At 39.7% G+C, this 25,584-nt stretch overlaps 2 protein-coding genes across 3 annotated transcripts in view; one reads left to right on the forward strand and one right to left on the reverse strand.

Moving 5' to 3' along the window:
- Nucleotides 1–3,261, reverse strand: part of LOC124147700 (adenylate cyclase type 3-like) — a 69,802-nt gene extending 66,541 nt beyond the window's left edge. Inside the window, exon 1 of the mRNA XM_046518443.2 lies at nucleotides 2,835–3,261. The gene's annotated coding sequence lies outside the window, so the exon portion shown is untranslated. The remainder of the gene's footprint in view (nucleotides 1–2,834) is intronic.
- A 7,735-nt stretch (nucleotides 3,262–10,996) lies between these two features.
- LOC124147711 (sorting nexin-19-like) lies at nucleotides 10,997–24,703 on the forward strand. Of its 2 annotated transcripts, XR_007218149.1 has the most exons (10): nucleotides 10,997–13,030; nucleotides 14,425–14,554; nucleotides 16,728–16,825; nucleotides 17,466–17,591; nucleotides 17,715–17,894; nucleotides 18,868–19,069; nucleotides 20,238–20,382; nucleotides 21,353–21,537; nucleotides 23,510–23,789; nucleotides 23,822–24,703. XR_007218149.1 is itself a non-coding variant. In XM_046518453.2 (9 exons), exons 1-9 carry the CDS (start codon nucleotides 11,132–11,134, stop codon nucleotides 23,686–23,688), a joined length of 3,144 nt encoding a protein of 1,047 aa, XP_046374409.2. In that variant the 5' UTR covers nucleotides 10,997–11,131; the 3' UTR covers nucleotides 23,689–24,703. The 2 variants fall into 2 exon arrangements, 1 of the variants encoding a protein (XP_046374409.2); XM_046518453.2 differs by having other exon boundaries at nucleotides 23,510–24,703.
- The last annotated feature ends 881 nt before the right edge of the window (nucleotides 24,704–25,584 follow it).

Here is a 25,584-nt window from a genome sequence, read left to right on the forward strand (position 1 = left end):
TCAAATGCATGAGTTAAGCGTTGCCGCTACCAATGTCTGCTACGTCGTACTCCCCGACAAAGGGAAACAGCGGGGCATTACACTTCTAATATATTAATTTCAAATCAGGATCGCAGGTATTCAGAAACCTATTGTAGTATTATAGGTGTGATCGGGTCTCCTGTAATATCGATACATAATTTTCAAGTATGATCCTGTCAGAGTTTTGTAAAGAGAACAATATTTTCACAGAAGCACGTGCCTTTCCGGTTATCACGTGGTTGTGAAGGAATAGATTAAAATGTACTTTTGACGTAGCGTTTACCAATATACAACGTCAACGCTAAATAGGCAAACGAGCGGTGAAAAGTATATGAATGGTATGGAATAAATTGTGTTTCTCTTCTTGTTTTGCGCAGATGGCGCAATCTGTTTTGCGAACCACCATCTTGTTCCGACTGGGTACCCGAACCTCGAGGCGATCTATATTTAATTACACAAACTGATTATGTAGCTGATTTAATTATTTAATATTGATTTACTCCCAAATATGAAATCTATATTTTATTCATGTGAAATAACATGAGTTAAAATAACACTGGAGTGAAATACAACTTTATGTGGAACTACTTTCACTCAGTGAAAATGCAAATTCAACTCTCACACACACACACACACACACACACACACACACATGCATGACAATAGGATAAGAACTGATATTGTTTTCTTCAAATTCTGCCTATTTGTGACCTATTGTCACACACACACACACACACACACACACACGCACACACACATATTGGACTTATCTAAAATATCTTATCTCCCGAATACTACTAACCCTTATCTTTACGGTAACATGCATTGATGGATTTCATCAATTGAAACTAGAATCAGTTTCATAAGAAATGTAAAAATGTTTCAAATGTAAATTTGTAGGGAAATCGTGTCTCTAGAAGCACACACTTATCTTGTTACTCTCCAGTCACCTGGCATTAGAATGATCAATATGTCTTTGTGTTTACACTTGCTATTTACAAATGGTTCAGTCATGTGCACTCTTCCAAGAAAGATTATCCGTCAATCACGTGACAGGTGACGCCAGTAACAAGGTGGGCGAGACTCTCGTGCAACATAGGACAGGCAGCATCTCAAAAACGCCAAGCGCCATTATCACCAACCACGTGTACGCGTCCTCCGGTGGGATGGCGATCGGTGCAACTGATAATCTACCGATTGATTCTTACTGTCTCTTAATCACCCAGTATCTTATGGTCAATTGTGGTACTTATCAATAGTCCTTGATACACAGTCGACACTATGGATATAATTTTATCGAATACCTCTCCAAGAAAACTGCCTTGTCATCGCCCCGTTTAGTGGAACGAAAACACGCGTTCGTTTATTGAATAGGTCATATTGAAAGAAGGCGATTCGTGTGTTTTCATTTCTATATCAAATATCCTTAAAAACTTGACAGGTGTCACAGAAAACTGTGACCAGATAAAATAGTGTTATTATTTGATGACAATATGTTTAAATGAATATGAATCATAATGGAACGTTTTCCTTAACTAATATATATTTAGACAGACGACATTGAAACGCTCATTTCAAACGCTTAGATTCTCTATGATATAACGAGGTCGCATTTTACTGATGTGAGATATCTACTTAAATAATTTGTTTTAATAAGCGTTTGCCTTGTATTTGTGTCATTATTTCAGAATTGATTGAAGAAACACCTTTTGCCCATGGATGCTTCTGGCGATGTACCCCTGGGGATGCAGATAGTCACTCATACCAAGGTTTTACAAGCCACAAATTTCCTGTGAAAAATGTAGTAATTAATGATTTAGTGATACAGTAAACTAGGGTTATAACGAACTCAAAGGGACCACTAATTTTAGTTCGTTGTAGCCGTAGTTCGTTATTTGCATATATACAACATAACTACAGCAAAGAGTCGGGACAAAAAAGTAAGTTCGTTATATCCGTCAGTTCGTTATAAGCGTGTTCGTTATAAACGTAGTTTACTGTAATGCAAACATAGGAAGACACTCTATTCAAATGATAAGTCTGCTATGTCTGCTACATGTGAAATACTACCCCCGGCATGGGCGGATACAGCTTTTTTTAAAAGGGGGGGGGGGGGGGGGGGTGCACAATTAAGATCTATTTATTGTCTTTGGTGGTAATTTATACAGAAATAAAGATTTTTTTCGAAATAAAAAGGGGGGGGTGCGTCTGATGGATATTCTGTAAACAAACTAAAATACAATAACGTCTTATTAAAGAAAGACAATATTACAAATAATAAACGATAAATAAATAAAATGATACATTATATATTTATTCGAAAAGATTAAAGATGCGTGAAATAGCTAATATTATTTTAGCAGCAATAAATACATCTATCTGCTTTTTTAACCGGGAATATTTTTCATCTTTAATTATATTGTCTTTAAATGCAGCAAAACATATTATAGACAGTGGTAGTATTCGATTGTAGAGTAAAGAAGTTGAAATGGAACAGGACTCCGATATATTTCATTCTTATACCCTTTGTTTATCTGTTTACTTACATGTTATAATATAGAGGTATCGGGCAGTTAACTAATACTAGTATCCTAATAACAGAAACGTTTGTCAGATTAAGACACTTACAACGTCGAGACCTAGAACACACCATGTCGTGGAGCATTACCCAATTTACGTCTCTCGAATAGCTGGACACAAACTTGGTTAACCTTCACTAAAACAATAACATGAAGAACAAGTTTCACCAGATAGATCCATGAACATGGCTGTTTCGTGGAGCAGGTGTGGGTGGTTTAAAAATGCCTACTTACCATTCATTTTAAGTCCCATTCCATCTTCTTAATTAAATCCCAAATTCATAAACTCCGAATAAAGTCCACTATGACGACACAAAGACCGCCACGAATGATCAAACTGACCACTGTCCACACTCATCCGCCATCCAGGCTACCCTAACAGTTGAAGTGATGACCACAGGTGGAAGTCGTTGACGCCACACAACAGCACCGTTGTATACGACTTCGGTACCTAATCTTTGTACGACGTTGAATCATGGAAATGTGTATACACACACTGTAACTATCGTGTTAACGTTACCGCCGTGCTCACGGGACAAATGTCCACGTCGATGTAGTTAGCCACTGGACGCTGGAGAGCATAATGAGAAGCACCTGTACCCACGACTCAGTAGCCCTGCGGCTGACGCTCAGGTGAGAAGAGCGAGCATTACTACCTGTGGTTGCGTCCTGAATGAGATCAATATCACTCGTGCTGTTACATCACTGCGCGGGGTGATTGGGCAGGTTTCTACGTCTATGAGGCTTATTACCCTTTGGTTAGTTTCTTTAACGCTGCACTCAGCATAATTACAGCTAAATGACAACCTGTAAATCTGGACCAGACAAACCAGTGATTGATATAATGAGCAACGTCGACGTCGGGTCACGATGCCACGCTGTCAGCCAAGATATCGAGACTGACCAATCGGTTTATTTTATCCCCGCGTACGACAAGTATACCGGCTGCTGTGGTTCTATTCTAACCGTGTATTCTAAATGTATTCTTTTGTAACATTTGTGTTTTTAGCACATTATGTGCTTTTATTTGTTTGTCCTTATGTATGTATATCATGCGACGCCTTAATAAAATATTTTCTTCTTCTTCCGGTAATGCCCGCCGGGTGATTACTGTGTGAACCTCGCTAGTTGAGATCTCGTTACACCGAAAACTTGTTATCCCGAACGATCACAGCTAGAACCAACGACAGCAGCACGTTGTTATCATAAATATACACGGACAAAGAGCAAAATGGGTTACCACCCTTCAAACTGATTGTCCTGTGTGTTTGGAGACGTATTTGGATAGTCAAATGTATTTTTTGTTTGTTTGTTGTTTAACGCCGCTCTCAGCAATATTACAGTTTTATGATGGCGGTCTGTAAATAATCGAGTCTGGACCAGACAATCAGTTGATTGATATCATGAGCATCGATCCACGCTATTGGGATATGATGACATGCATCAACCAAGTCACTGAGCCTGACCACCCGATCCCGTCAGTCGCCTCTTACGATAAGCACAGGTTGCAGAAGACCAATTCTAAAACCCGGACCTTTAGGGGTATAAATACTAGTATGTGCGAGTCCTTTGTTAGTGTAAGTGTTAGTTTACGCCATATTCGGTAATATAATAACCGCATTGTGATGTCCTTTAGAAAATACAGCTAGGGCGAGAAAAACCAATGGTTGATAGCATGAGCGAGCATGTCACTAACAGCACTGTGTGTTCGGAGTATATATTTATATAGGGACCAGATCAGTGTTTGGATTGGCGTTCGTCAACACTGAATTGGTTATGTGTTGAAAATCTTTAATCTACCCAAGTCACCGTAATTCGAAATACAAAGCTCCGTCCGTAAGACTTGGGGAGGGGCGTTGGTTCAAATCCCACTTTGGCCATGATTAAGATCCTTGGTCTGTCAGCACCAGTGCATCATAACTCCGCCACACACTCGCACTGGGATCGCAACCAACCATTCACTGCTGCCGGCGCACTATCACAGACGGGTTTCAGGTCTGTTGAAATAGGTCGTACTCTTTTAGAAGTCTAAGTATCGAGCATTGCCTACCCTGTTGAACATTTGGCGTAAATACGTACAACATTACTTTGGGGTGTGGTATAAACTTAATTAAATGACAGATTGCGAAATACTTTCGGAACGTCCTGTAAAATCTTCGGCAAAACACGCAAAGCAAACTCGGAAATTACTCTTTTCAACAACAACTTTGAGGAGTAAATATCAATCCATGCCCATTTGCCGCGTGGCCAACTGGGGGGGGGGGGGGGGGGGGGGGGGGGGGGGGGGGTTTCACACCTCTGCCATTACGCCATGCCGCTAATCTGGTGAACAGAATCACACTTTCTCCGTCCTCTCCTCTCCCAGTCAAGCTGCTTCTTGTCAACGCCTCTGGGCTCGCTCGAGTATGAAAGGGTCTATTTCTGCCATTAATATACCACGTAAGGATTTGGTTTTGTTTTGGTTTGGTTTGTTGTTTTACGCCGCACTCTGCAATATTCCAGCTATATGACGGCGGTCTGTAAATAATCAAGTCTGGACCAGACAATCCAGTGATTAATATCATGAGCATTGATCCACACAATTGGGATCGATGACATGCATCAACCAAGTCAGCGAGCCTGACCACCCGATCCCGTCAGTCGCCTCTTATGACAAGCATAGCCGCCTGTTACAACAAGCATGGGTTGCTGAAGACCTATTCTTACCCGGATCTTCACGGGTTACCACGTGAGGAGGACAGACGCAGCACCTAGTGTAAACTGCCGGGGAAAAGAATACACCCATGTTTGTTGGTGGCTAAAACTAAAACAAACATGACATTGATATGTAATTTAGATAGTAATTTATTTGATGCGGGTATCGTAGTTGTGTTTTGGACCTTAAGTTTGCAGTGTTTCGGCGACTGTTTTCGGCCTAGTAAACTTTTCATATCGTTTGCATCTTTCTGGTCAAATCCAATTTTCAAGTGTTAACTTTCTTTTGCCCGGCAGGTTATTTCCCTTGCTGTTACAGTGGTCACTCTGGACTCCATCTTCATCTTCTTCAGTCAAGGAACGTTTTAGGTAGAGTTTGAATTTTGGGGTCAAATCTATTTTCCAAGTGTATATTATGAATCAAGTCTGTGAATGGCATTTAGAGGTAATATACATAAGGAAGAGAATTTATGGATGTCAACTTCTTCTTTTTTATGAGGAACACAACGTTTTGGAGCATATAGTTACTCCTTGCACCTGGAAGCCAGTACTGACATGTAGTATTAGCGTCGTGCCATCCGTATCGGGCTCAAAACTAAGCTATGGGGGCGAATGGGTTCAGGGTACTTACAAAAGGGAACAGGTCAAAAGGGCCGCACACCCTAGTCAAAACGGCTACACCAAAAAGACAAAAGGGCCGCACACCCTAGTCAAAACGCCTACACCAAAAAGTCAAAAGGGCCGCACACCCTAGTCAAAAGGGCTACACCAAAAAGTCAAAAGGGCCGCACACCCTAGTCAAAACGGCTACACCAAAAAGTCAAAAGGGCCGCACACCCTAGTCAAAACGGCTACACCAAAAAGTCAAAAGGGCCGCACACCCTAGTCAAAACGGCTACACCAAAAAGTCAAAAGGGCCGCACACCCTAGTCAAAACGGCTACACCAAAAAGTCAAAAGGGCCGCACACCCTAGTCAAAACGGCTACACCAAAAAGTCAAAAGGGCCGCACACCCTAGTCAAAACGGCTACACCAAAAAGTCAAAAGGGCCGCACACCCTAGTCAAAACGGCTACACCAAAAAGTCAAAAGGGCCGCACACCCTAGTCAAAACGGCTACACCAAAAAGTCAAAAGGGCCGCACACCCTAGTCAAAACGGCTACACCAAAAAGTCAAAAGGGCCGCACACCCTAGTCAAAACGCCTACACCAAAAAGTCAAAAGGGCCGCACACCCTAGTCAAAACGGCTACACCAAAAAGTCAAAAGGGCCGCACACCCTAGTCAAAACGGCTACACCAAAAAGTCAAAAGGGCCGCACACCCAAGTCAAAACGGCTACACCAAAAAGTCAAAAGGGCCGCACACCCTAGTCAAAACGGCTACACCAAAAAGTCAAAAGGGCCGCACACCCTAGTCAAAACGGCTACACCAAAAAGTCAAAAGGGCCGCACACCCTAGTCAAAACGCCTACACCAAAAAGTCAAAAGGGCCGCACACCCAAGTCAAAACGGCTACACCAAAAAGTCAAAAGGGCCGCACACCCTAGTCAAAACGGCTACACCAAAAAGTCAAAAGGGCCGCACACCCTAGTCAAAACGGCTACACCAAAAAGTCAAAAGGGCCACACTGAAAAGTCAAATTAATATTAATACACACACACACACACACACACACACACACACACACACACACACACACACACACACATACACACACACACACACACACACACACACACACATACATATATATATATAGCCCAAATAATGATAGTTTCTATTTGTTTGTTCTATATATTTTATTAATCCAAAGCATTTAAAAGAAACTTTAATCAAGAATTAAACCTGTTTGTGTTGCCTTTACTTAGCTTTTGAAATATACCATTCGATATTGTGTCTGTTGACCTTTGATCGTTAGTGGAACCTTGGTGTTCTCTTCACGACACTTTTGTAATATATACTGTATTCAATTCTTTATTTCTGTACTGAAGGGTCACGGTTTATAGGCCAGAGACCCATTACAAGAATAATATTATGTAACAGCACATAGAGATCAGGTCGGCACACGTACAGGATATTAATGATATTCATGTATATACTGATTGTTTTCACAGAGGAAAGCATGTTGTATTTTATTACATCAAGTTTTCAAATATCCAGTTTCGAGAGGTTGTTGTCTCACATTTTATGGCTTCGTGTACAAATAATTGGAACTTTTCAATTATACACTTCTTTTGAGAAGACATAAGATTACTAAGGAATGTAAAAATATTGTTCGATATAGTTTACAGGGATATACTGTTCTAAGACTTATAAACTATACAAATCATAAGAATGAAACTCACCCTTTAGCAAATGTCACATAGGACACATCAGCTTTTGTTTGTTTGTTTATTTGTTGTTCAACGCCGCTCTCAGCAATATTCCAGCTATATGACGGCGGTCTGTAAATAATCGAGTCTGGACCAGGGAACCCAGTGATTGACTTCATGAGCATCGATCCACGCAATTGGGATACGATGACATGCATCAACCAGGTCAGCGAGCCTGACCACCCGATCCCGTTAGTAGCCTCTTACGACAAGCATAGTCGCCTTTTACGGCGAGCCTGGGTTGGATACGTGTTGACTTTTGTTACACCGGCATATCGTCCTTCTACCACGGGTAACTTGGACATACAAACAAATAAACGATCTGTAATATACACCGAGGTTCTCACTTAAACTTAAATGTTCAGTAAAACCATGTAATGAGAGATCAGATTGGTAGGTGTTTGGGATATGAAAAAACTTTATATACTAATTGCTTTTATAGAGGAAGGGGCGGTGTGGTATCCTTGTGGTTAAAGCTTTCGCTCGTCACGCCGAAGACCCGGGTTCGATTCCCTACATGGGTACAATGTGTGAAGCTCATTTCTGGTGTCCCCCGCCGTCATATTGCTGGAATATTGCTAAAAGCGGCGTGAAACCACCCTCACTCACTCATAGAGGAAAGCATGTGGTATTTTTTTAATAATTTATTGTTCAAATATATAGTTGAGATAAGGTATTGTTGCCTCACATTTAGGGCGCTATGGACAAATAACTGTAACCTTTCAATTATAGACTTCTTTGTGAAGACATAAGATTTACGAACGACTGTAAAGGACATTGTGCGATATACTATACAGGGAGGTACTGTTCTCAGAGACTTGTATGACCTGGACAAATCATAAGAAAATAAAACTCAGCCTCCAGTAAATGTAAGCCACAGAGAACACATAAGCCCTGACATTTTACTTACACCGTGCATTATCTATAAATATGGTCGCGAAGATGCTAAAGGTGGCGTTAAACACAACTCCCCCGAAATTCTGATAGAACTAATTAAATACATAAATGCTGCATCTTTTACTATAAAATATTACTCTCCATATATATTAAAGGGTACTTTATAGTACAAAATGGGCAGACTCTTTTATAACTATAATCAAAACTTCGGATTCAGAGTGGCAAGCATTGCATGAACCGATATTCAACATTTTGCTTATTTTATGTACGCTTCTATGAATGAAACTACTGACACGATAGTTTGGATCAACTGCTTATTACAAGAGTAGCGTCGTTTCGGTGTGGATTATGACGTTTGATCAAGTGATGAACACAGAGGGCAGATGAGCTAGGAAATTTATTTTGCACAGACAGGGTACTCCATACTTTGCAAAGTGAAACTTTTTACAAATCGGATTGGGTATATAGAAATCATGCTGTTAGTTCCTTTTATGCTTGACTCCGCACTCAGCAATATTCCAGACGGTGGTCTGTAAATAATCAAGTCTGGATCAGACAATCCAGTGACTAATGTCACGAACATCGATCCACGAAACCCGGATACGCTGACGCGCCACCCGTGAAGATCTGCTGGGTTAGAATAGGTTTTCAGCAACCCATGATTGCTTTAAAAGGCGACGATGCTTGTACATGTACTAAGCGACTAACGGGATCGGGTGGTCAGACTCGCTGACTTGGTTCATGCATGTCATCGTATCCCAATCACGTAGATCGATGTTCATGATGTAACTCACTGGATTGTCCGGTCCAGACTCGATTATTTACAGACCACCGTCTATATATAGCTTGAATATTGTGAGTGCGACGTTAAAAAACAAACAAACGTTGACACGCACTCAACTGAGTCACCGAGTATGGCACCATATGCATTTAAGTCGCCTTGTACGACAAGCGCATATATCGGTTGCTGTGGAGTGGGGACCACCTCACTGGGAATTTGTATTTGAATTAAGATATCATCTTAATAATATATATCACGACACATTCTCATATATACGTCAAAATCATTTCTAAACAACAATATAGTAAACAACTGTCATGATGACTTGTGATATGTTGCACCACGTGTGCTGATACTGACGTGTTCATATGTCATACGTCAGATAACAATGGCATCTCGACAGGTGGAGATGATACGACATACAAACAGAAAGTATAAGTTATCGCTCGAGTTATTTTCAGACAATAGCACGTGCAAAATACCCAAGCTGATAGTGTCGCTACCACGATAACAGGTGAGGTGAAATGGGGTTTAGCGTCGCGTCCAAGACCCATGCACTTAAATGTAGCGACGTACAATGCACGTAGGTGTGGCTGATTGTACTAGTCCGGACTATGGCCGACTTTATAGAGCTAGCCCACTGAGGTATCATGCCATAGCTTAACATGAGGTACCTTACATGAATACCCTACTCAGACACAGTATACCGTCCTTGTTTCAGTCCCTTAATGCCGAGCGACAGACAGGGTAACAGAATAGCAGAGATAATTACAATCTTGCGAAATAGAAAGTTGTTCACAGAATATTAAAACGAAAGAGTTGTCCTGATAGCAAGGGACTTATTAAAATACTTCGTCATATTCCTGATACACGTACATTGTTCGGCCTCCATATTCGTATTCGACGTAATAAGCGCCCCGCTCTAATAAGCGCCCCGGCGATATTTGCTAAGTTATTGGCTAGTGAACAATCCCAATTAGCACCCCTTCCGATCGATCAACGTACCCAAGACTTATTTATTCGCGTATAATACGCACTCGTGTGTTATATGCACCCTTAACTATGGGCAATCAAATTCTGGAAATATATATCTGTCGTATAAAAACATTTCAGGCTGTCAGCATAAACCACGAAATTTATCTTTCAACTCTGTTTTTGTTCACCGAAATGATATTCTAATGATATTTCTAGTTTTGAGAGCGCCCTGTGTACTTATATTACGTCGAATACGGTAATGGTTATAAAGCGATATGATTTGTTTGTTCCTGGACCCTATATAAGGCACGAAAGCGACGTTTAACCCCATTTCACCCTACCTCAACTCTAAATTATCTTACATATCTTCTGGTTTAATGCTGAAACCAGAGACCAATATACCGATATATGGTCTCTGCTGTAACAAACAACCCCGGGAGAATATATATATTTCGAACTTGTAAATCACATTGAAAAGTAATATTGCATGCACTGGTTCAAAAGTATGCAACTTCCAGATCATGACACATGTTAGTGACAGGCAAGCATCGTTCATGCTTGCACCGAGACGATACAAAGACGATATAGACTCCCTGATTCATTTCATGGGATTTGTATTTTGTCACGTGACAAAAGAGATCATGTGACGCTCACATGATCATTGCTGCGGCGCTAGTTCAAGATGGCGGATGTCGGGAGAAGCTGTAGTCATTTGTCCGAATGCAAACAAGGCGTTATCTCACAGAGATCCTCACAACAATGACTCCGCGATAGCATCGCAGAGATTCGGACATCTTGCAAAGCCTGGATGCAATGGCGTCAAATATGACGGTCTTCTCAGATCTGTTCAGCTGGCGTCGAACAACAACTGTTCAAAAAATACTGCTGATCGGTGTTGGATTAGTAATTGTATCGTTCCTAACAAATATCTGGTCGTTATTCGTGGCATATCTTCTTGCGTTACCGCTTTCATGGAAATTACTTCATCTCGTCATGAAACGGAAAACTCCGGCACCTTCTGACAAACTCTTGTTAGCGGTGCAGACGATCAACAGAGTGAAACAGGGTATTCTCTCCCTAGGGTCACCACAAAAAGAAGCAAAAGAAAGATCACCGTCTTACAAAGAATCCAAAGGAATGTCTCTTAGTTATGGTGTTGACATTGGACGTGCAAAGGATGTGTCAACTTTGAGAGGTCAAACTATTGAGGGTGAAGTCAGTATTTTTGTAAAATATGTTATACGAGACTTTGTGCAATCATGGTATGAGGACTTTAGTCACGATGCTCAGACCCTGAAGGAATCACAGCAGATTTTACACGCGGCTGCTTTCAGTCTAACTAAACGAGGCCAAAAAATACACCCACAGCGACTCACTAGGGATCTTTTAGAATTGTTTACTCAGCATCTATCAACATTCCAAGTAGCCAGATCAGTTTTTCTAAGTCAAAGAAGGGGATCAATGAGTACTTCTTCAACAAAATGTGGGACCTTGGAAGAAACATTTGAACAGAGAATCAAATTCCATCCAGCATTAAAAAATGATGAAAGTGAAATGAACTTTTTGAGGAGCTTGTCGAAGTTATTGCTGACACACATTTTACCCACCAGTATAAACACTTGTCGGTCACCTCTTGTTGTGATGACTGAGATAATGGCATGTAATGTACTTAAATCAGCAATTGATATGCTCACATCAACAGACTGGTTATATGAGAGCATGGTTATCCTTCTATCAGACGAGGACCATTTAGAAAACAGCTCTGATGACAAATGGAAGGACACAAATACAAAACATTCCATTGAACAAACTCAGCCTACCAGAGAAAAAGATACAGATGTTGTGGTCAAAACTGAAGAAACTGTGCCAGATGGTGAAACAATTAATGAAAATCATGTTGGAAATGCTCAAGTAAAAGATCAGGGCATTGTATCAGAAGATGAGTGCGAAAAGCACAGGAAGGTGATAATCTCAGAAAATATTCCCCAGATATTGCTTGAAGAAGCTGGTTGTGATAAACATGATGGAGGAATAACAGGTGCTGAAAACACTGACATGGATAATGATGAGTTTAAGACGTGTATAGAAGAGAAATCCGACTGTGATAAAGATGATGAAAGAGGGACAGAAGATGTTCCCCCACCAAATCCCACCATGTTAAATGAAACTGATGACTATGCTGAGCCAGAAACTCCTCCAGCACAAAGTGTTGAATCCTCTCAGGAATCAAAGAAAGATGTGGTAGACTCTGAAACAGTACAGGATTATGCTTTAAAACCATCAAAAAATGACAATAAGAAAATAACTAGCACCTTGTTCAATCTGTTCAAAAGACGGAAAGAGTCGACAAAATCCAGGAATGATTCCAGTGCATCAAACTCTACTTGCTCTAGCGATGAATTTCATCGCTCAAGAGGAAATACATTTGATGATGGAGAAATTTTTCATACGATTATTCAGGGAAAAGAAGAGGCAAACTCGAACTTTGGTGTTGAGTGTTCTGAGGAGGCTGTTCCTGTGAAGGGAGATGCAGTGGTACAGTTCTTTGTGCAGGATGACAATAATGACAAAAGTATGGACATATTGACCCTTGACGCAGACAAATATTTAGTTGAGGACAGTTCACTGCTTTTTCAGGATGTGAGTATTCCAGAAACAGAGGAACGTCAGGAATACAGAAGCTCCTCAAAGTACACTCTCTATACTATAGAGGTGAGCATGATCATGGTATTGTCAGTGTCCATGGTGAAGGGACCAGAAATAATGCCATACTTTTAGTTAGTATTCCTATTTCATGTATTTTTATTAATTAAGGGATGTTAGAACGGTTAAGTGACTGGTCATTTATTATAGGGAGAATGGAATTGGTTTTATGATGGTAGCATTTTGTGACAACCCTTCCCCACATTATTCCACGCCCCCATATGCATGTGACAATTTTGTGATACATGACTAGTCCCTATATTATGTTACCATTTATAATATTTTCATGACTTCTCCCCCACCCCCACCCCCACCCCCACCCCCACTCCCACACCTTATTATTGTGATAGTTGGTTTTCATGACACCCACCCACCTCCACACACACACACATACACACACACACACACACACCACCCCACACACAACACCCACCCACAACCCCTTCCCGACCCCCTCCCTTATAACAAATAATGAATTACCAGTCCTGTCCCAAGACACAGTGATATACTACACAATTAGAGTCATTCATTATCATGATTAGTGATATTTTCATCAATGATATCAACATTGCTCAATACATTTATTATTTATCTGCACTTAAGGCATGTCAGACGATATGCTAATCATGTCATTTGACACTGTGGCTTTTGTCATTATCTGTTATTGATTTTTCAGTGCATGTTTATACATGTAATATGTGTCATGATACTGAAAATAAGAATATTTTATTATGAGGCTACATGTGATATTAAAAAAAAAGCATAACGTTGATAACAATGAATCTTAAAAATATATAGCACTTATGCTTTTATCATGTGTGTCACCATGATCACTGGCTGATTACAACATATTGTCATGGTTACGCAGTGTTTGCATTGGTCTCCAAATTAATGGGATCTCCTTGGATGCGTAACCCGCAAGCCGAACAGGCGTGAAGCTATCTAGGGGCGTTTGGGTGCATACCCCCACCCATGTAATTTTTCAAATGTAGACCTGAAATGTTTAAGTGTCTGTTTGTATCACATGGATTATGGTAGGCAAGAGAAACTATAAACAGAACAACAATAAGTTATGCATCAAGTAAACTTTTTTTCAAATGAAAACCACATAAGGGGATGCATGTAGGTTTCTTTTCTTGCGTGCCAGTTTTTTTCAGTGCTTATTTTGTATTAGGGATGCCGTAAACGCAAACAGTGTTATGCATATCTTATCCAGGTTATCAGTTGGTTATCAGTTATCAAGACTACTCAGCAATATTGGACATGTTTGTCATTATTTGAAACAAAGAAAAATGTATGGAGTGCTATCCTCTGAACACTTGTTTAACAGTTAAACATTTTTAAGTTTTATAGATTTAGAGCATGTATCGTGTTCTTTGTAAGTTTTACCTGCACTGTTTCAGTTCAATGCTCTGTATTTCTCCGATGGGCCCCCAGTGATGAAGAGTGGTGGTGTAAAGCGCCGGTTTCGTGAGTTTGTTAATCTGCAGGCCAGACTAGATGCCAAAGATAACTACAAGAAACTACTTAAAGGTAACCATGACAACAATGGCCATTTCGAACTCATCACTAACCATGTCAATACTGTGTGAAAAGTAAAATCATTTTTGGTAAATTTAACATGATTAAGTTTATTTGTTTTTTAAATTTTACAATGATTATTATGTTTATGTGCAACGAGTTGAAAATAAGAAGATTATGTTTTCATATTAAATATAACTATCATGACCATGGTAACCATGGTAACAGTGTTTGAACATGTTGAAAGGTCTGAAGGACAAATATGCATATAACTGTACTTTATTAATATCAGGAAAGTGCAAATTTTGATTTCAATGAGATACTGTTGTCTTGACCATGTCCACATTTGAGCTGTTGTGATGTTGCATTTATGATGTAGGTATTACCATGATTACAGTAGAACTTGGTTATAACGTACATGGATATAACATTACTCATGCTAATAGATTTAACAAACTATTTCAAAAGTCAGGAATACTATACATACTGTATATTATCATGATTATCATATAAATGTCATGCTGAATTTTCACCCCCAAAGATCTAAAAATAGACATTTTCTTACCATGCATATGTGAGTGACAAACTGACCAACTCAATCCGTGCTATTGACCAGCTGCGGTGACCCTTGCTACATATAGTTCCCCCATTATCACTGCAGCGTGTACATTTACACATTGGGGTTGTTTGTGAACCTCACTGTTATGTACAATCAGCAGTGAATCAGTAGTCACACTGCTTGCCCACACTTTACAGTAGGGGGCACGGGTGGCCCAGTCGTCTAAGGCGCCGCAATTCGCTGTGCAGAGTTGCGTCCCTTGGGCACGCCAGAAACCTATGATTGTGGGTTTGAATCCCGGTTCGCCCCAATTATGTTTCTAGGTTTGTCAGCACCATACCCGTGCTCGTGGGTTTCACCGAAGTGGTAAACGACTGAGACCTGCATCACTTCGTGCTTTCCTCCAACATTAAGCTGACACGCCGTGATGTAACTGGAATACTGTTAAAAGCGGCGTTAAACCCAACTCACTCACTCACTTTACAGTACATTAAGACATCTCATGGACATGATTGTGACAAACTATGTACATGATGTATCCAGTTTCTGTGGTTTTACTGTCTTTGTTACTCTAACCTGATCTACAATCTCATCAAAATCAGACCCTAGTTTTCCCTACCGCTAAACAAAGATCTTAGGACATCCCATTAGGGGTCACGTCAGAACGACCTTTCATCCGACCAATCAGTGCGTGGCTTACCAGATTATGAAAGTGACAGTCGGAATGTGATTTCTAGTCATGCAATTTTGAAAACTTTAACATGGTGTATTCCGAACGATAGTTACAGGTTTAACGACTGAATCCTTACAATCTAGACCATCTATTAGCCATTCCAGAATGTTTTTTTGTAATCAAGAATTTGTCAAAATATGTTTCGAAGCGTACTTGCCAATTTGAAAATTGTGCCGTAATGCACAAGGAAGCTGCCTTCTGATTGGTCATTCCATTGGTCGGTCAAAGTTTGCACAAGGTCAGCCTGACGTGACCCATAATGGGATGTCCTCAGATCTTTGTTTAGCGGAAGAGAGAACTAAGATCTGATTTTAATGAGATTGACCTGATCTACGACAATGGTTTAATTCTAATTACTTTAACTGTTCCTGAATTTTTTCTCACCTGCAGACATGATTTCATGGACAACAAACTATGGATCATGTGGATGTATAAGTATTAGGCGTAGACAAATAAAAGAATTAGTTCTCAGGCAATGACTTTTGAAAATATATTGTGGGCGCATGGTGGTTTTTTTCTGCTTGTTGAAACTAGTATGTAACCAAATTAACAGTTGCGTAAAATCAACTTAGGAAAGGGACTCCCTACATAAACAAGCATACAATTAAACTCCTGTTGCCGCCATGACCAAAACACAAGATGCGCAGTAAAGCAGTGCACATGTAAAGGGAAGTAACTGCGTGCTACATTCGATCCCATTTTTGTTAAGTATAAGGATTTTTGGATTTTTTTTAAAAATGGAAGTAAAAACGAAATGTGTGGCAGACTTTATCATGTGCCTTAGAACCAAGATTATAATTCTTTTTGCCTTACCAACAAATGTCAGCTGTCGATGAATGTTGGAGTCCATTGTGACAGTGTTGTTATGGTGGCTGTTGTCCTGATGAATTCAGAAACGAAGGGCCCAAGTCGGTGGAACACGCTGCCATTCAAGAATATGGACAAGGACAATGTGGAGAGTAGAAGAGTTTTTCTGGAGAAGTTTCTGAAGGTAACAAGCATGGATCAACTCTTGATTTACCTTCTACACACTCTTATAACACAAGGGCAGGACACTTCCCTGGTTAATGACATTGGTCAATCACCATCAGCATGATTAGGCTTTATATTATTATTAGTCCGCCGACCTTAAAAATATTAAATTCAAAAGATAAAGTTGGCAAACATCTTCCTGTTTAGAATATTTTTGTATCATTAGGGTTTATACCATGTGTACATGATGTACAGATGGAAATTATTTGTATTACCGTATTCGACGTAATAAGCGCCCAGGGCGCTCTCAAAATTAGAAATAGGGGGCTCTTATTAGAATATTATTTTGGTGAAAAAAAGATAAATTTCGTGGTTTATGGTGACAGCCTGAAATGTTTATGAACGACAGATATATTTTCCCAGAATTTAATTGCCCATATTTAAGGGTGCATATAACACACGAGTGTGCATTATATGCGAATAAATAAGTCTTGTGTACATTGATCAATCGGAAGGGGTTCTAATTGGGATTGTTCACCAGCCAATATATCAGCAAATATCGCCGTGGGTGCTTATTAGAGCGGGGCGCTTATTACGTCGAATACGGTATGTAGAGATTTATTGGAAGTGTGCTGAGGTTTCTTATCCACTTTCGCCAGTCGCTGATCCAGATTGAGGCAGTCTGCAATGGCCCGGAGCTCCGGGAGTTTCTGGCTTATGAGGGGGATGGCCATATTGCGTTCGTCAAGAAGGCGCGAGAGATAAGTGTGCCTAGGCTGGATAAAGTGAGTGTCTTCATTTTAATATTCATCTCCTTTTTTATTATGTTTAGCCAATTCAAGTTTGATACACTAAAAGATGCATTTACCATGAGACAAAATTTAGTATCAAGGTAATTTCCTTTGCAGATGTTTGTCAAGACTGCATCAGTGGTTTTTGACAAGCTGAAGTCAATTCCAGACATTCCCCAGAACGTCCTCTCTGCAGTAACGAAACGGGACCGCTCTGTAGAGAGGCAAGAAGACTGCAAGGTCGTAGAGGACTCAGACAGACAGGAGTTGGAGTATTCTTGGCAGGATCCGGACTCGGTCAGTGCCAGTTGTCTCCCCTTGTCACATGACCATGTCCATGTGGGCCTTCCACAATTCCCAATTTGTCAAATAACAGGGATGCAGTGCGCACGTTAGTTTTAAAGTAGGGAAAGTAGGAATGCCTTACTAAGGATATCATATCAATTATGTTTCTTTGTTAAAGATGGCTGGAAGCAGGGTGTTGTTTTTACCTGGTTTGCTTGGTGTGTCATGAAGATTGGTACTGTAAGATCGGAATAAGGCCCAGATGACATAACAAGTCAAGGTTGTTTATCGGTTATATATTTGATAACAGCAGCACTCTCAACCAGACTAACGACTAACTGTCATTCCCCAGCAACCCTAGACTAAAATCTAGTCTCTGAAATGAACATATCGTACATAAAAAAAACAGTTGTTCAGTTATCTTAATAAAAATATAATAAAAAGGAGCCCAGTGACTCTCTTCATTTTCAGATACTGATACTGCAGTGATCTAGACTTGCCAAACATTATAGACTTGCATGGGCTGTATTTGATATATATTTGTATCAGGGTCTGTAAGACAGACTACAGCAACCCTTACATCACATATACTATCACATAGAACATCACTTACCAGTTACAGTATATGTTACCCTGGTGACATTGAATGCGATCACTCTCTCGGCACACCCATCTTGAATGGAGTCTCGCTCTCATGAGATCTCGTTATGTTTATCATCTAACATTTAACAGTACCTTTTATCATTAAGATGAATATGACATGTGCTTACACATGTGTTCACCACTTGTCCTGTTTTAGGCCAGATATGGCTTTGCATGCTGTCATTACGTGGAAGATATTTAGTCATGGGTACTGCTGTGTACAACACATGAATGCTTTTTTCATTTCCCCTTCGGTCTTGTCCTTGTGACATGTGCTACTGCTGTCGTTGATGATTTGGTTTGAGGTGTTTTGTTTGTATTCCAAATTTGGCTGTATTTGCAGGACTCTGTATCCCATCAGTGGCTTCAGGCTGTGGAGGATTACATCAGTAATTGTGAGAAGGATACACATGATGAGGAAAGCATTACCATAACAACAAGCTGGGATGTGAAGGAGAAGAAAGCTTTGCTTGAGGAAATTCATGCCAAGTTGCCACGGTTACAGGGAGATGGTTCAGAAGCTCCAGATACACTGGTTCAAGAAGGTGTGTTCCATCCATCAGTTGCTTTGAAAGATCACAGATCATTCCTAAGCATTTAAAGAATAGAGCAAATCTGGCCTGGTCATCAATATGTCAAATATACTTACTCTTTAAAATTTGATTTTTAGGGGTATAATAAGGTATCTGACTTTTTATGATTTTATTATTTGAAAAGGGTACAGGATATTGTTGACTTAGGTCTTGTTCACTTCGTGACGTAGAAACTGCGTTTCTCAACCCACAATTAATTTTCAAAATCATTGCTGAGCTGCAGGCCGAATATGGGCGTGAGACAACTGTAGCCCCAGATGTTTGAGTGTTAACTGTTATTTACTTTCCATACAACACATTGATATGAACAAAAACTTAGACACCCTAAAGTTATTAGCACACACACTGAAGTTATGAATCAATAATTTGAACATCAACACAATGCGCGAGGGAAGTGTATTGCAATATTTGCATGGAATTTTGTATTGCATTATATTTTGATACTTAGGTCTGTGTTGTGATATGTATTGTAATATATTGCCATTAACATACAGGTATGTTTTCTTCCACTTATGTCAGCTTTATACCTTTTATTGGAAAAATCTGGTACCGTAGTTAACACAGTAAAAAAAGTAGTGCATTGTAGATTAGCTGTCTCAGAAAGTTTTTATGTACCGTATTTGACACAATAAGCGCCCAGGGCGCTCTCAAAATTAGAAATAGGGGGCTCTTATTAGAATAAAATTTTGGTGAAAAAAAAAACAGAGTTAAAAGATCATAAATCTCGTGGTTTATGCTGACAGCCTGAAATGATACAAAAGAAAAGTATGTGTGTATTATACACGACAGATATATTTTCCAGAATTTAATTGCCCCAAATTAAGGGTGCATATAACACACGAGTGCGTATTATACACAAATAAATAAGTCTTGTGTACATTGATCAATTGGAAGGGGTTCTAATTGGGATTGTTCACTAGCCAATATGTTAGCAAATATGTTACATTAAATGGGGGTTGGGGTAAAAAATATGATATAGTCCTAAGACCACCACCACCACTCTCACATGCACACACACACACATACATGCATGCACAAAGACACACATCAAGACACACACACCATAATAAATGACCAGTCCCTACTCATTAATGCTTACCAAATTTAATAATCTTTTCAGGAAAGGGTCAAGTTATACCAGACCTTCCCCTTGCCAATGCTGTCCTTGACCTGGCTCGCCAGACCATCCAAGGTCGTGAGCACTGGTTGACACGTGAAAGAGTTCTCTCTGTTTCAAGGATTGTGATTGGCAAGGCACTTGACAGGTAGTTCCTTTGTTTCTGGAGGATAGTGACTTAACAAGTATGAAATATAACTACCAACATTTGTCATCCCAAACTGGCCCCCACTGGAGATATCGCTTGGGAGAAATCAAGCAGATATCACTTAAGTGAAATTACATCACAATACTTGGCAGACCATTGTGACGTCATCAATTACCCATCTTCCCGAAGTAAGGGAGTAAACTGAATATAAAAGTCAAGTTTCCACCCTTGTCGAATGAGGCTGGAATTCCAGAGTTACATTTTGGCTGGACAATGAGTCTATGCATAGTCCAATTGAAATCCCGTTAGAAACTAGACATCGGGTTTGTAAACAACATGGATTTAAACATGCAGATTTCGGTCGACTGCAGGATTTCCAAAGCATGGGTACAACTGGGTGTCGACAGATATTTTGTAAATCTTTTCATGTTATTGATCAAGGTGTTCAAGTCATTTGATGCACATCGCGGGGTAAGACCCAATATGAAGCTTGATTATTGATCAGATCATCTTGACCATTTTGTTGACTGGGCGCCATCATTTTGTTTGAAACAAAGTGATATGAGAGATGGAATCTGATTGGTCAACAGGAGGGATATAGACATGGAAGGGAAATAACTTGTAATAGCCACTAGTTGTGCTTCAATCGAGCCTGGAAATTCTAGCCTAGTTCGGCAACGGTGGAAACTGGACTGTTATTGTCATTTAACGCCCTTGCCTCGGGAAGATGTCAATTACCATGACGTCGCAATCAAATGACATCACTAATCTCTTTGCCACTGAAGATGGTAAGCTGTACCTTTTAAGCTCAAGAAACTGATTATTACTGTTTGCAAACTGATAAAGTTGGATGTTTTAAACATCCTTTATGTACTAATGCTGAATAACATGTTGATAACTTATGCATCTATCACAGCTGTGGTATCATGTGTATAATATCAATGTATTTGGTATCCCGTTTTGCCACCAGGTGGTTGTCTGACCAGATCAGCTTCCTGACATCGCCAGAGCGCTGGGTGTATTACTCTCAGCTTCTGCGTAAAGCAATATGGCCTGATGGGAAGCTGTCGGCCGAAGACAAGCCAGTTAAACCACAGAGTGAGAAGGAGGCGACACAGAAACAAGCCAAGCAATGTCTGAAAGACTTCTTCCCTGGTGAGTGATGACTTGTCTTATAAATGTTCATACACGTATCATGAGCTGCTACAACAGCTGACAATGTACTGAAAATCATGAAAATAATGCAAAATGGTTCAAGTTCTCCTTCCTAACATTTTAGATGTGATGCATTTTTATCTCAACCTATTGGAGTTTTGTGTCATGTCCGGTTCATGACTCATGCCAGAAACAATGACAGACAGAGCAAGTTCACAATAAGCAATGTAGTGACTGAGTGAGGGAGTTTGGTTTAGCGCAGCTTTTAACAATATTCCAGTTATATCATGGCAAGTCAGCTTATTGTGGGAGGAAATCCCGAAGTGATGCAAGTCTTAGCAATTACCACTTTGGTGGAACACACGAGCATATGTATGGTGCTGACAAACCTAGAAACATATTCGGGGTGAACCTGGATTCGAACCCACAATCATAGGTTTCTGGCATAGCCAAGGGACGCAACTCTGCACAGCGAATTGCGTTGCCTTAGACGACTGGGCCACCTGTGCCCCCTGAGCAATGTAGATGAGCGCGTGATGTATAGCTTCTCACACAGCACCGTGTCAAGTGTGGTCAGTTTGTTTACTTAAGGGTCAAGCAGTTATGAGTTGCCAACTGTGTATGGCGGCGTCTTTGTTCTTGGCAATCTTGTCAAATAATCTCCTAATTAGACGGGCTGCTTACCCATGTGGTGAGGTGTCCGGTACAGTTGCACCAGTCATGGTGAGTACATGACACTGCTTGACTATGTTTAAAGGTTTGAGCTTCAATACTTGGAACCTTTTACAATCTTGAGTTGAACTCTCTCACTTGAATATGAGTTTGATTTATTTGAGATTTCCTGCTTAGATCACACATCATAAGGGAACAGTTGTGAAAATTATAATAATAAAACAGCTATCACACTTTATCATCCAAAACTGCACAGGAGGTATCGCTTGGATGAGATCAAGCAATATCAACACTGTAGGTATCTCTGCAATGAAATTACATCACAATGCTTTGCAGACCATTGTGACGTCACTGGTTACCATGACGTCACAATCAACTGACATCACTAATGGCTCTGCTACTGAAGCTGTTAGCAGTACTTTTTACACTGAAGACACTGCTAATTACTGTCTACAAATTGAAAAAGTTGGAAGAATGATGTTGGATGATAAATAAAATCTCACCCTCGAGTCTTTTCATATCAAATATATCAACACTCGTTGATAAAAGTGGCAAAAATCCTCGGCAAGCCTCGGAATTTTTCCATTTTTATTAACTCGTGTTGATATATTTGATATCAAAAGACACTCGGGTGAGATTCTCTATATACCACCTCACGGAAGTCTTGGTGTTGTTGTTTGCTGACTAGTTTAAATTGTAAAGCTAGGGACACCTGCATGGGGACGTTAAGCAGGGTTGATAAAAAAATTGCTGAAAGTGATCGCGAAAGTGAAGACACTGTTTTAGCAAGAGGAAGTGACGTAAGGCATCGGAAATTATGTAGACTACTTCTTGCCCCTCATTAGCTGAATACTGAGTTGATGGACGTGGAGTTCATACATACGCATGCATAGTTGTTGTCACTGGGTGGGATTAATATCAGCATTGTGTATAGATCAACTCTCGACACTTACTCAGTATTCAAATGATGAAGGGGCAAGAAGTAGCCTGAAAATAAAAGAAACTGTTCTCCATAAGAAGTTTCATGTCTTCATGGTAAGTGCACTGATTTATTTACACCTGCTCAAATGCGGATATTCAGCCCCAAGTCTGCAGCAAATGTCAGTAAAATTCCCATTTACTCAGAATATACGAAAATAAAAACAGTAAAACATTCTCTAACAATATCACAATTTTTTTGCAAATTTGCCTGCCAAGGGCACTTAGTTTGGAATCGTAGATAAATCCTTGAAGTAACATGCCTCCTTCTTGAAGAAACTTCATCAATGGTGATAATTGTCTGATCCTGTTTATGTTGTAGATTTCATTGAGCAGTTGGCTGGATCAGAGGATTATGACATTGCAGCTGATCAGATCATTGATGTCCTGCAGTATGAGAAACTAAACAGGCATCTGCTGTACATGTTCCTGGGGATTCTCACGGAGAAACTGTTTCCCGAAATCTCCGCACCTGAACTGCAAGATAGATTGTTCAGTTAATACAACACAGAGACAGCAGATTGTAGCACCTTGAAATATATTCCAAATTGTCATTGTCAACCAAGGATGATGTTTTCATCTGAGATTGTACGCACAGAAAGTTGTTCTCCAGTCCCAAGATTGTTTTAGAAAGTAGTTCCCCGTTCAAGGAGGAGGATGGGGGAAGGTCCAATAATTGAGTGTGGGAAAACTTAAGTTAGTTCTCTTAAATACAGAGGTTTTGTGTTTGGTCAAGCTTTCAGTTTCACTATTGTAGAATAAGATTGTACAAATAAGACCATGAAGTTTGATGTTGCGTGATACATGTGGCTAATATCAATAAATTGGAGGTGCCCCATGTAATCCAAGATGGCCGTTGTATTCATGCACATATTCCAAGATGGCTGCTCCTTGCATTCTCGAGGACTGCATTTGCTCTTCACATTCCAAAATGTCTTCACATAAAGAGACAACAGCATCTTCATGCACAAGACCCAGAAATATGGATCAAGAGTCTGAAAGGATCGGCAAGAACTAGTGTATGTAACAGGGTTGAAGAGGAAGTTAAAATGTCTTATTACTATGAATATTATAGTGCTAAAATTTATTGACTTTACAAGGTCAGAAGACTGAAAATTGAGACAGTGCTTGATGTAATACATATAGATTCATATTGATAGCACAAAGCATTAAGAACAATGTCTTTTAGGCTACATGAGAATCAATATTTCAGTGCTTAGGTTCGTCATAATGTTTATCATCATTTTGTGATGATTGGGCTTCAGGGAAGTCATTTTTGTTGTTTTTTATCAGTAAATGTTGTGTTTTAACATTAGATTTAGGAATGCCAGTGCTCTCCAGACTCTAACTTCAGAAATATCTTTCCTTGCCTAAACTTACCTCATGGTTGTTGACAAGTCTTGTCTCCTGACCAAAGGAACATCACTTATTTTTCTCGGCATAAGTTCACCTGTTAAATGTCTTGTATCTGGGTTAGTGCGGCCCCCCAGAGGAAGATGCTCATGCAAAGGGAGGACACACTCTTCAGAAAATCTAGTCTACAGTTATTTTTCTGCCATGTTTTAGGTGCATGTGGGATTTTTCTAGACCTGCTCAGAGGCCGATATTCTGCCTTAAGTCTGCAGCCAATGTCAGTACAAATTCACAAATTGGAATTAAACATTTCCCACTGCATGCTATTACAGTTATGACTGATGTTATGGCTTTGTAAGGTGATTTGTATTTCACTGATAACAGGACCTATACCGAGGAAGAGGCATTAATGCTTAGTTTAACATTACCGCATGGAATGCAATGATAAAATTAAATGTTGTAAAACACCTGAATTTAGGGAAATAATAACTGTATAAAAATTCCAATTTTAAACAAAATAAGGATTTTTGTCCAATTTGCCTGCCAAGGGCACTTAGTTTGGACTCTGAAATAAATCACTGAAATGACATGTTGTCACTATTCAAGTAAAGTCATCAAAATTGTAGTTTAAAAGAAAATAAACCCTTGTTTATTTATTTTTAAATTCCCTGTTACCAATTCAGAGTGGAATATATTTAGACATTAGACATATTTTATCAGCATGCAAGAACTCAATTTCCTAATGTTGTATTTTCATTGAATTTAAGCTGTGTTTATAGGTAAACAAAATGTCTTGAAAATTTGTTTGAGAATATGTGGGCTGAGGCAATATGAGTATTTTGTGGTGAATGTCATAATTATTTATGAATGTCAAAAAGCTGAATTGACAGCTCATTAGACAGACTGCAATGTGAACTGTTCTTGCGAATGAAGCATTGTTTTAGCTTCATATATTGCATTCATGTATACTGGTTGTTATCTGCATGCTTGTAGTTGTTATCTTGTCATCCAAAGATTCACATTATGAGATTATTTCTGCCTTTC

The sequence above is a fragment of the Haliotis rufescens genome, unplaced genomic scaffold (assembly GCF_023055435.1).
Source record: "Haliotis rufescens isolate VD_foot unplaced genomic scaffold, xgHalRufe1.0.p SCAF_1, whole genome shotgun sequence".
Lineage (NCBI taxonomy): Eukaryota > Metazoa > Mollusca > Gastropoda > Lepetellida > Haliotidae > Haliotis > Haliotis rufescens.

Bases quoted from the DNA above. Each gene is read 5' to 3' on its own strand.
- LOC124147711 (XM_046518453.2), top strand. From the start codon at position 11,132: ATGGCGTCAAATATGACGGTCTTCTCAGATCTGTTCAGCTGGCGTCGA. The intron at 19,070-20,237 runs GTGTGTTCCATC...TAATCTTTTCAG, and splicing joins AGATACACTGGTTCAAGAAG to GAAAGGGTCAAGTTATACCA. The intron at 20,383-21,352 runs GTAGTTCCTTTG...TTTTGCCACCAG, and splicing joins ATTGGCAAGGCACTTGACAG to GTGGTTGTCTGACCAGATCA.